We start from the raw sequence: 12,476 nt of genomic DNA, 5'->3' as shown, positions 1-12,476 counted from the left end.
CCTTGGGTGTTGCTATTTTTCAGATCATCAAGTAAAAAGAGGGTAGGGAAAGGAAAAAGGCAGCAAAGTGGTCCTAGAAGGGAAAGGAAGCATAGTTAACACTCCATAACGAATGGCGGACAAAGAAGAAAGGTTGAACAGGTTTCACTTCAATGTGTAATGTCACTTAAGTTGGGCACTGAGAATAAACCAACCCACACCATCCCTCCCTGCCTTGTTCCCTAGTCCCTTCTCTCTCCTCCACAGCCTCCTCCCCATCATCTTCATATTCTTAATGGAATCATTTGCTCAGTAACTGATACCATAACTTCAACATTGAAAACCTAAATGCATGACACAATCACACAATATATATATATATATTCATGTATTGAGGGAGAGAGAAGTGCTTGATGATTACAAACCAACCATTATATTGTCATAAATAACTAATTCCAGAGTAAAGCTTTAAAAAAGAGAGAGTACAACCAAACCAAATTGGAGAATCTAGCAAGGAAAAGAACCTGCTGAACCAAAGCAACCGTTGGAGCAAGAAAAATGCATTTGTTTCTCTGAGGTTTCTTAATTAGGTGTCCCATCTCATAAATAAGTAGCACGGCAATATGGGTTTTCCCAGAACCTGTTTCCAAATAAACGACAACATTCTCCTCCAAGGCTTTTTTACAAAGGTCTATCTGGTACCTGTCTCAAATTAAAAAATTCAACAATATACTCAATGCTGCCCATTAGGATCAGAAGTCAATATGAAAGGACGGTATATTAATCAAAACGTCATTAAACAGATTACAACTAAGATACATCATATACATCAAGTTAATAAAAATAGTTTCCACTTCTTTTCTTCCACTTATTTTGGCAATTTGTTCTAGGAAATGATAACATGCGCCAAGTGTTGATCCAAGGAAGGAAAATACCAAGGAAAAGGAATTGGATGCCAAAAGAAAAGGTCCCAAACAAGTTATTAGAACAAGTAACTTCTAAGGCGAAAATTCATCTCTAAGGAGTTGTCACCTTATCCTTACATTTCAAATTTTCTTCCACAATATTTTTGTTATCTTTACAAGAAATTTCAAATTAAAAGCAACACCTTAGTCTCTTTTTTAAAATGATGATAACAGAAAATTTGCAGTAAGTAGCTCCATGACCAGTCATACAAAATCAGATATTTCTCTTATCATAAACTGAAAATTTCAGTTCTCCCTTTTCACATGCAAACACCAAAACTTGGACAGCTTCTGCTCTTGTTTATTGAATTAAAGAGCATGAGAATGAACCAAATAAGTATCTAAAATGACCTCCAAGTCAGATTTGATACAGGTTCCTTAACTTTGAGTTGTGGCAAACAAATACGTCCTGTGGCCACACAAAACACATTTGCTCAAAAAAGAAAAAGAGAAGAAAAGGGAGGAGGGAGTACAAATTGCACGGAAGTAAAGAAATTTAAATGACTTAAAAGAGCATGCTATCATTTTAGAACTATATCTCCAAATTCAGGCTGCCTCAAAAGACCTATTTCTTCCATCTTTCTTGTGAATTTGTTACTCATCCCCCAAAAAGATTCATCAAGAAAATCCTTAACATTTTCATCCATGTGTATTTAGCATTTAGTTACATGATCTCCTTTATGTCTCCCATCTATCAAAGCCAATTCTATACAAATTAAAGGGAGATTAACATATAAAAAAGGGGATATAAATAAAGATCCCACTATTGAATTCCACCAGAAGAGAATAAACAACTTTAAGAGAGAGAGACTCCACACTTAAAACATAATAAAGACACGAAAACACACAGAAACAGAGAACATCTTTCTCCAGTCAAATTAAGGTGCAGCCAGCCTACATCGAAACACAATCAAGTACAGCGCGCCACAGTATTGTACACAGAACCACGCCGAACATTCCTCTTGCATTGTCATATCCTTTACTCAAACAAAACTCTCCCATCATAACAGAACAAACATCTTGTCAAAAGTCTAATTTGCAAAATCATCCACCCAAACAAAGACCAACAGAAGAAAAAAAATTAAATGCGATAAGGATCTTCGCTTGGTAAAGTTATATCCTTTCAGATACCGCACCGGCTCAATGAGTGTGTTAAGCTCGAGGAGGAGATCAAGCTCAGATCTACCAGTCCTCTCTGCATTCTCGCCGCAGGCCCCTTCAAGAAAATGTCTAACTGATTCTACGGAGAAGAAGACCGCCATTCTCAACTTGGGACGGATTCGCTAACCATAAAGCCTGATCGACTACAAGGTGAGATAGGAATTGGAACGAAGTCCACTTCCGGAGAGCAATTTAAGGCATAAAGGACAAGGACTGTTGAATGCCTAGTTTTTGAAGGGATTTTCTTGGATTTGAGATAGCTTTCGTCTTTCATTTATCAAGCTTAGACGGCTTTTTCATCAATCTTCGGTCAGTCTTCGGGGGAATTGGGGGGGGGGGGTTGCTTTTCTTCTGAAAGTGCTCTCAACAAGAAAACAGAAAGTAAATGGCATGCCAACTTCAAATCACGATAGTAAGCGGGAAGCTTATCTTGAACTAGGAAAAAGATAATCAAGACGACCAAGAAACGCAAATGCAGTTGCATGATACAAAAACAAAATCCATAAGAAAATCAAAGGTGGGGAAAAAGCACACTTTCTTGCGATTCTTCTGGGGTCTTTCGCAGGCTTCTCGGTAATCAGCTGTTCCTCGTCGCCATTGAGGGACAGAGTTGAGAGCTGCTTACATATCCCTCCCTCCACGGTCTCACTTGGCCGGACGGTGGTGGTGTTGCCGACGTCCATGAGGGTCTAAAGTGAATTGACCTGTGATTGACTCCGACAGTAGGAGTATGACTGGGGTTTGGGGTGTGAATACAACTTACGACAGAAGTGGGTCTTCGTTTCTGCGAATGATACTTTGCTTTGTCAGAGGTTTATATTGCTACTGCCTCTGCCTACGTATGCGTGCATTTATATACGGAAATAAATTAAATACAACAAATACTTATACGTATAAGTCCATTTATGTACGGAAATAAATACAACAAATACTTATATTAATATTAACACTAGGCGTCGTGTGGCATGTCATAACTGCGTGTCATTCGATTTGAACTTTAAAATAATTTATATTTTTCCATGTCATTTCAAATTAGTTTTTTAATGGATATTTTTTTTCATATTATCCCTACATAACTTTTTTCTTACCGAAAATTATTTTAGTCCTTCGTTTTCTATCTTTACAATTTGATCCCTCATTTAAAAAATAATTATTATTTTAGTTCAAAATTTGTAATATTGGATAATTATCCAAATGCTTCTGCACATTGAATTTTAAAATTTAGAATCTAAGTATTGTTTTACAAAATATATATGTTAGCTGGATAAATAAAAGTATTAGGCCATGTTTACTAGATGGTATGGAATAATTATCCTGTAGATTAAGTTGGGATTATTGGTGTGACTAACAATGATATGATTAACTAGTAGCTAGTTACTACTCCATGACAAATTGTTTGGTTACTCATTTTTCATATTTATTTATAACATAAAAATGTGACTAAGATGGAAAATTACGTTTGTACCCATAGATAAGACAAAAGTATAAAAATTATTTTGGTATTATTATCGAATAGTACATGAGTTTTTGTAAATGATTTAATTAATACCCGAGTTTTTTCATAAATATCAAATTGATACATGAGTTTTTGTAAATGCTTGAATTAATATTTGAGTTTTCTCCATAATTGTCAAATAGATACTGATGCATGCGATTTTAGCACGAGTTCAAAATTCTTAGATCTTGATGATGGATTTGAGCTAATCAAATAAAAGCTCTTGAGAAAGATAACATGCAAAATAAAATGTCAGCACTCTGAAGTTTAAGTTAGTATTATATTTGAGGAATAATAATTCGAGCAACGAAAAGCTTTAAAAGAATAAGATATAATGACGGAGAAATAAGAATGGATCGAATGAATGCAATAGAAGTAAAAAGGTAGCCAAATTTCTATAGCGTGAAGGTGTCGCGCTGCCTGGAGGTGACTTCGTGATTTATAGCCGAGTATCCTCCTTGCTGTGGAACTGATAATGCTACCTATCCTTGGGGGAAATGAATAGAATTAGTTAGGATAAAACTTTATTGATTCCTATTTTTTAGGGATCATGTTGTGCAAATTGGTTATTTGAGTGAGGGGGAGAGTGCGAGATGGAGGGGACTCCTAGCCCGCAAGGAGTCTGTCGGGTGTTAGAGTCCGAACTCTTGGGGGAGGCCTTCTCGCCACGCATACTCCCCATCAGCCAGGAGGGCCTATGTGGATGAGCTATGTGTGTGCCATGTAAGCTTTAAGGACTAACGTGTGCACGAACGTTAGGCCGGCTACAAGAGTTTTGGGCTAAGCGAGTTGGGTCGTGCGCCCTGGGCTTCTTTCCTTGTTGTGGGTATACGTAGGTGGGGAGTTTGGGCTTTTTACCTCGTTCTTGGGTCGGATCGTACTGGGTTATACCCATCATTTAGTCCTCCCCACTATAAGGAGGAGGGGCGCCTTCAACTCCTTCTTAGAGTAGGAGCTTTTGCCCCCTTCGATCTAAGAGGAATCTTTCTGTCAACTGGAGAAGGGATCCTTCCTCATTTGTGTGTTCCCGCCTACACGCGTCATTTTGTTTATCCGTACTTCGAGTAGCGTGTTTCTGCCCTTGTTAGGGAATGATGGCTAGGCCTAGGCCTAGCCTTCTCGATTGCTAGGAGATGATAAATGCCTCTGCCACGCATAGAGATGGTACGGACCCTCTCATCATTGGCGGTTACTAAAGCGTGCCCATAACTTCTCTCCCACATCTTTAAACAGGTAACTCCTTATTTCTTCTTCTTTCCTTTTTCTTGAGGCATCACCGGCTCTTTCCATCAAAGAGCTCTGTAAGTATCTTATTCCCCTCCCTCTAAAGTTTTTCTAAGTATTTGTTGTGTAGAATATGTCTTCTACCGATGGCTCGATCCATTTTATAGGTGAGATCTTTGCAGACAATGATCCCTCGGAGGCGACTTCGAGGGGAATGGGTGGTCTTCCGCCTGGTTTCCCTCGATGTCGGAGGAGGAGTCTCCGCCAAGTAGCAGCGGCGACCTATCGTTTATTGATGAGGGGGTAAAGGAAGGGGAAGATTCTTCCCCTGGAGAAGAGGAGAGGGAGGTTTCTCCTTCGCCTCGAGAGTGGGGTTCTTCCGTCCTCAAGGTCATGGGGATAGAGTAGTTGATACGGGAGTATCACATCCCTCCTTCATTTGTCCTCTATACTCTTTCCCCCAAGAGCCGTCCTCACCTTCCTCCCCCCAACTGCTTGGCCTTCTTTTCTGCTTAGTTGAAGTCAGACCTTCGTTTCCCCATTCTCTCCTTTTACTCCGATGTGGCGACTCTTTTTTGGTGTCCCTCTAAACCAGTTAGTCCCCAACTCCTTCAAACTTTTGGCCAATTTCTTCATGATTTTTTGTTTTCATCAGTTCTATTTCCGCTAGCATTTTTCTTGAAAAGAGCGGAGACAGGTTTTTTTATATTCATGCCTCGTCTTGGAATCTCCTTCCTGCTTTCCCCCCACCCCCAAAAAACTGGAAGAAGAGTTTCTCTTTTATTTTGTCCTCGCCCTTGGTCCTTCCCTAACCATTGGATTTAGGACGTCCCTCCTCCTCTTTAGGTTGGGAGAGCTCCATTACACTGACCTCCTTGCTGGACATATTGAACAACAGCCCTTATGATTGTCGGTCCCTCACTAATGAAAGGCTGCTGGACCATTTCAGTTTAAATCCTCGGGTGGAACCCTTGGAGGACTCCCTGGGTATTTTCGTTAGTGCCTTTTGTCTTTATTTATTCGCACTAGTTCCATGTAATGATATTGCTTATCTTTTCTTGGTGTAGAGAACATCATGTTCAGTAAGTTGATTTGAGACCATACTTTGGGGTTTCGGACTGGAGGGATTCCTCCTTCTCGATCTTCTAGAGGAACTTTGTTTTCCAGCGAATCCAGGGTGAAATTTGCTGCCTCTCCTACTCATAGGGCTACCTCAATAGGTTCTTCTAAGAGGGCAGTCAAATGCAGCAGGAGTCTCTCCCGCCAGCTCCGCCAGACCCCCTTCAGGACCTCCTCTTCCACCCTCTCTTAAGGATGAGAAGGGGTTGATCCTCAAGTACTCCCGCTCCTACTCTGCCTGCTTGCATACGCCACAATCCTTGGATCAAGAGAGGGGGAGTAATGCTCTATTAGTGGCTGAACTTATGAAGGGGGTGCTATCCTCAGGGGATAAGCATTTGCTATCCTCCCTAACCAAGGAGGAACTGGAGGGGATAACCTCCTTGTACATGCTTAAGATATGGCGTTTTCAATTTTCCTTCTTTCTTTTAGGAAATGACTTTCGACCCCTTACCCCCTTTCCTCTTTTTCTGCCAATCTATTTCTATTTGTGAGGAGCTCTTCTCTCATCCTTCTGGCACCCAACCTGATGCCCAAAGGAGGAACTGGAGGAGAAGTTAGAGCATTTGGAGCTGAGAATCTTAAGCTCAGAGAGGATAGGAAGGAGGCAGCAGGTTGTTCGCGATAGTTGGAGAAAGATTTGAAAAGATTGCAGAAGGAGATTTAGGGCCACGAGGAGGCCCTCAAGCAGGCCCTGGAGAGAGCGACCCTCGAGTTTCCTGATACGGTAGATGGGCAGCATTACTTGGAGGGGTATTGGGCAAGTTGTTTGGAGCAGTTCAGGAAGTCTGAGGTCTATCAAAGAGAATTTGCTAAAATCGCAGGACCTTACTTCAAACATGGCTTCGTGGCATGCAAAGAACAGTTCAAGGTGCACGGGTACCCTCCATCAGGGGAGGAGCCCTCCTTCTTAGATATTTCCACTGCCCTGTGCTCCTGCTCCCGAAGGTAGAGGCCTCCCTATTGAATTAGGTTTGTTCTTGAAATTGATCTCTCTTTAATGTGATATCACTTTTCGTCTTGGCGTATATTTGACAAATTGCCTTCTTTTTGCAGAAGACAATTTAGACAATATACTAGAAGAGGGCGAGGCCGAAGTGAGGGGTCCCCCCCCCAAGCAACAATTGACTCTATAGCGGGGGACCTCTCAAGAGTGGGAGCTCGGAAAGAGGGAGACACCCCCAAGGATGTTGATGCCTGTCTACCTGAAACTTTTGCTACTGTGACTTCTGAATAAAAGAATGAAGGCCCCATCTGTGTGGAAAAAAATTGAAACTGTAATGTGGTTGCTGGTTAGAACAATTTCCTTTTCTTGCTTGCTTTCCTCCATTGAAGATGGGGATGAAATAATTTATTTTTTTTGCTTCAATGGGACAATTTGTCCCTGGCCATGGTTTTTAGGCCAGGGGCCTTGACGTGATATCGAATTATCTTTCTTTCCATATTTGTTGTTTAGCTTCTTTGATATGTAAATACTCGTAGGTCTTGCCGTAAAGTGTGGGAACTATACTCCAAAGTCTTGGGGGGGGGGGTTCCCAAATTTTCTTGAAGGTGCCTTCTAGAGATTTCAGACAAAGGTGTTCCTTTCTACCTCTTTGGGGGCTGATTGTCTCTCTCTTATCTTTTCTTGAGGGGGTCCTTTCAATGATGGAGGCCTGCATAAGCTTTGGCAAGGCTTACTCCTGAAGGTTTTTATGCCTTGATTTAACAAATATAATGCATCAAACCTTTTCGAGAAGAATACATGTCAAAGGTAGACTTGGTAAAAGGAGCCTTTACAAGAAGGCTAGTTGAAGGATATTTATTAGAGAGGACGAATTTTAAGAGGGGTCCTTCAGGAGGACCCATTGTAGGGTGCCCTATAGGAGGAAAGTTTTAGGAGGAGTCCTTTAGGAGGACTTTATCCTAGGATGTCTGGTGTAGGATGGGAGCACTCTTCATCAGGAATAGTATCTCTTGAGGTTATGAATATTCCAAGGTCGTGACAACGGCCGTCTTTCAGGATCTTCTAATTCATAGGCACCTTGTCCTATTATGGTTGTGACCTTGAAAGGCCCTTCCCAGGAGGGATCCAATTTTTCTATCGATTTTGATGCATCTATCCTTCGTAATACCAAGTCACCTACTTGAAGGCTTCGTGTTTTTACTCTCTTATTATGAGCGGTGATCATAATGTTTTTATACCTTTGAGTCCGAATGAAGGCCTTTTCTCTCAATTCTTCGATGAAGTCCAGGTTTTCTCTTAACAATTTTGTATTATTTTCTTTTGAGAAATGTAGGATTCTGTAAGAGGGTACCCCTAACTCTACCGTGATGATTGCTTCTGTCCCGTACACCATAGTGAAGGGGCTTTCTCCCGTGGATCCTCTAGGGGTTGTGCGGTATGCCCATAGGACACTAGTTAATTCTTCTGTCCAATTTCCCCTGACTCGTTCTAAGCATCTTTTGATCCCTTAAACAAATATTCGGTTGGTGACTTCTACTTGCCCATTGGCTTGGGGGTGGGCTACTAAAGTAAACCTCTGCTTGATATGTAAATCTTTATACCAATCTTGTATTATGTGACCTTGGAACTATCGACCGTTGTCTGAGATTATTTCTCATGGGAGCCTAAAGCGACAAATGATATTTTTTTCATATGAATTTCATCACTTTCGTTTCTGTGATGCGGGTGAGTAGCTCAGCTTCCAGCCACTTGGTGAAGTAGTCGATAGCTACTAGTAGAAATTTTCTTTGGTTGAGTACTTGGGGGAATGGTCCCACAATGTCTATCCCCCACTGTGCAAAGGGACAAGGCGATAACATGGTTGTAAGGGGCTCTACGGGTCGGTGTATAAGCAAAGAATGTTTTTGACACTTTTCGCATTTGACCACCAGTTACTTTGCGTCTTTCTTCATGGAGGGCCAGAAGTATCCTCCCGCAATGCTTTATTTGCAAGCATCCAGGTACCCACATGGGCTCAGCAGTAGCCACTATGCATTTCTTTTCAGGACATGGAGCCCTTCTCTTTGAGATAGGCATCTGAGCAAAGGATGCGTGAAGGACTTTTTATAGAGGATCCCCCCTTGCACCAGAAAGCGAGAGGCTCGGGCCATGAGCCAGGCAGCCTCCCACCTATCGCTTGGAAGAAGCCCCTCTTCTAGCCAGAGGATGATGGGAGCACTCCAATCATCCAAGGAGGACACAACTTGGATGCAAAGTGGTGCTCATGATTGGGGGAGATAATGTATGGTGATCCGCCTTGTTCTACAATCCTCTAAGGTGTTGGCTAACTTAGAGAGGCAGTCGCCTTTCATGTTCTCTTCCCTTGGGATCTGGATGATCTGAAAGTTATTGAACTTTGTTTTAAGTTTTGCTATATGCTGGAGATATGGGACCATGTTCTGTTCTTTGGTTTCGTAAGAGCCTTCTATTTACTTTAGGATTAACTAGGAGTCCGAATAGGCTAAAACATGTTGGGCTCCTATGTCATGCGCCATTTTGAGTGTCGTTACTAGTGCTTCATATTCAGCCCCATTGTTGGAGGATTTTGAATCCGGATTTAACAGCGAATTCTAAGTCTTCTCCTTGAGGTGAGGTGAGGTGAGGACTTTGCCCGCGCCACTACCTTGGAAGGTGGATGACCCGTCTACGTATAACGACCATTTCTCATCTTGGGGGGTGTCTTCTTCGAATATTCCTATAGTCTCAAAGATGAAATTGGCCAAGGCTTGAGCTTTGATGGTAATTCTAGATAGGTATGAGATGTCGTACTCATTTAGTTCCATTTTACCAATCGTCTTGAGGTATCTGGTTTGCCTAGTGTATGCTTTTTTAAGGGTATGTTGGTCTTTACTCCAATCGGATGTGAGAGAAAATATGGGCGCAGTCTCCTTGCGGTGATGACTAAAGCTAGGGCCATCTTTTCTATGAGGGTGTATTTTCCTTCTGCTTCGTTGAGGACCTTGCTAATGTAATAGATAGGCATTTGTTTTCTGTCCTCTAGCGAATTAGCATGGAGCTAATCGCTTGAGGGGTTGTTGATAGGTAGACATAAAGGGTATCTCGAAGGCTTCACCAACAAGTGGAGCCCTGCCAGATATTGTTTGAGGCTCTCAAATGCTTGTTGACAGGAGCCATCCCACTTGAAAGCTTTATGGAGGGTTTTGAAGAAGGGCAAGCTTTTTTCTGCTAATTTGAAGATGAATCGACTTAGAGCTGCTATGTTTCCTGTTAGCCTTTGCACCTCAATGATGTTGGAAGGTGCCTTTATGTCTAGGATGGCCTTGATTTTGAGAGGGTTGGCTTCAAGGGTAACCATGAATCCCAAGAAACACCCTCCTTTTACTCTAAATGTGCATTTTCCAGGATTGAGTTTCAGTTGATACTTTCTTAAGACAACAAATGTTTCCTCCAGGTCCGCTACATGGTTTTGTGTTTCTTTACTCTTCACAAGCATGTCGTCTACATATACTTCCAATTGTGGACAAAATATTTTATCCACCAACTGTTGATAGGCTCCGGTATTCTTCAGGCCAAATCGTATGGATATGTAGCAAAAGGTCCCAACAGAGATAATGAAACTGACTCTTTCATAGTCCTCAGGAGCTAGCATTATTTGATGATACCCTTGTGAGACATCCATCATGCTCAAGAGTTCACATCCGGATGTGGAATCTACCAGTTGGTTGATTCGAGGAAGAGGATAAAAATTCTTAGTGTAAGCTTTATTGAGATCTCTAAAGTTGATGCACATTCGTCACTTTCCTCCAGGCTTGGGTACTAACACCACCATTAGATAGCCACTCTGGGAATTGTATTTGCTCAATGTGGCTAGCTACCAGTAGTTTATCTACCTCTGCTTGAATAATTTTGTCCTTCTCTGGCACGAAACACCTTTTCTTTTGCTTTACGGGTTTTATGTGAGGGTCGATGTTGAGGTGAATGAAAGTAGGATCAATCCCTTCTAGATCTTGAGGAGTCCATGCAAAAATATCCATGTTGTGATGTAGACATTTAATTATTTCTTTACGTATCGTCCCTTCTAGTTGGGAACCAATACATGTAAATTTTTCTAGATCTCTTGAAACGATCTTAATATTCATCAACTCATCCATTGGTTGGACCTTGGAGGGTACCTTCTCGTCTTCATTCTTTCCATCGTCACTCTTTTCGCATTTACTGGGAGGTACTTCCTTGCTAGGTCGATGAGAAGGTGATCCCTCGTTACGTATATTAGAGGGTCCCTCCTTGGGGTCTAGTTCCTTTTCTGTCCCTTGCGTACGGCTTCCACATAGCATTTGTGAGATTGGAGAAGGTCCCCTTGTACTTCTCCTACTCCTCCTGACTTAGGAAATTTGATCTTCATGTGGTAAGTAGATATCACCGCTTGGAAGATATTGAGGGTAGGTCTTCCTAAAATGACATTGTAGGCTGAAGGGGTATACACCACCAGAAATTTTAACAGGCATGTTATTTGAGTAGTCCTGCTACCAAAGTTAGAGGGAGAGAGACCATACCTCTAGGGTGGACTACTTCTCTTGCGAATTCGTAAAGGTAGGTATTTACTGATTCCAAGGGAGTATCCCCTAGTTGCGTTTTGTTATATGCTTCTTCAAATAATATATCTGTGGAACTCGTTGAACCTATGAAGACGCGTCCTACTCCGTAATTGGCTAATAGTGCGGTAATGACAAGAGCGTCATTATGGGGGCTTTTAGGACCCGATTGTTCAGCTATCTTGAACTGAATGAGGGGGCGTCCTCCATAGTGCCAAAGCTTCGTTTATGATCATGTTATGCGCCTCTCTAATTTGTGTCTTTCTGGCATGATGGGAGTCACCTCCTTGCAGTCCTCCTACGATTATCTATGTGACCCCTTTCTTAGGAGGGTCGCTGGCTTCAGGTCTTCCTTTGAGGATGTTTTTGCGTTCTTCATTGAACGAAGGTTCCGGAGCAGAGGCCTTCACTTCTTTTCCTCTGTTTTACCTCTTGTTTAACGTAAGGTCCCATTCCCCAGGCTTTTTCCCACCAGACGTACTCCAATAGGTACCCGTTTTGGACGAGCCTTTCTATCTCCTTCTTTATATACCGGCATTGTTTAGTGGTATGGTCGTAATCATTGTCAAAACGATAAAACTTATCGAATTTGGGACGTTGAGCCTGCTCTTTTCACGATCAGGGACAGTTGAGTAGACCCTTCCCTTCGACCGCCATGACGGCCTGAGTGATAGGCACCGTGAGAGGGGTATACACGGCCTGAATCCTGTGGAAGGGTGCCTTCTTGTCTCGGAACTCAATCGTGGTTTCTTGAAGGAGGTCTCCTCCTTGGTCTCCTTTCTTTTTTCTCCTTAGCTTTCCCTCTTAGCTGTCTGGGCGTCTTCCATGTTAATGTATTTGGCTGCGCGAGCCAAAAGGGCATCTAACTTTGAAATGGGGTTCTTGGCCAGGGACTTGAAGAAATCCCCGTCTGAAACGCCTTGTAAGAAGGCACTATCCTTTACCTCTTGTGTGGCAGAGGGTACCTCGAAGGCTGCAGCGTTGAATCTTTGTAA

At 42.1% G+C, this 12,476-nt stretch overlaps 1 protein-coding gene across 3 annotated transcripts in view; it reads right to left on the bottom strand.

Annotated features, from left to right (window-relative positions):
* Positions 1-12,476, bottom strand: part of DCL4 (dicer-like 4) — a 50,062-nt gene that overhangs the window by 23,990 nt on the left and 13,596 nt on the right. For all 3 annotated transcript variants that reach the window (XM_088880425.1, XM_088880426.1, XM_088880424.1), the window contains exons 3-4: positions 2,640-2,889; positions 504-681 (exon numbers count right to left, since the gene is read on the bottom strand). In XM_088880425.1, coding sequence (XP_088736551.1) covers positions 504-681; positions 2,640-2,788 — 327 coding nt within the window. In that variant the 5' untranslated portion in view covers positions 2,789-2,889. The remainder of the gene's footprint in view (positions 1-503; positions 682-2,639; positions 2,890-12,476) is intronic.

This window comes from Sesamum indicum, linkage group LG5 (genome assembly GCF_026168435.1).
Source record: "Sesamum indicum cultivar Baizhima isolate 11 linkage group LG5, ASM2616843v1, whole genome shotgun sequence".
Taxonomy (NCBI): domain Eukaryota; kingdom Viridiplantae; phylum Streptophyta; class Magnoliopsida; order Lamiales; family Pedaliaceae; genus Sesamum; species Sesamum indicum.
Note: the sequence above shows the minus strand (reverse complement) of the source record. Positions and strands in the feature narration are given on the sequence as shown.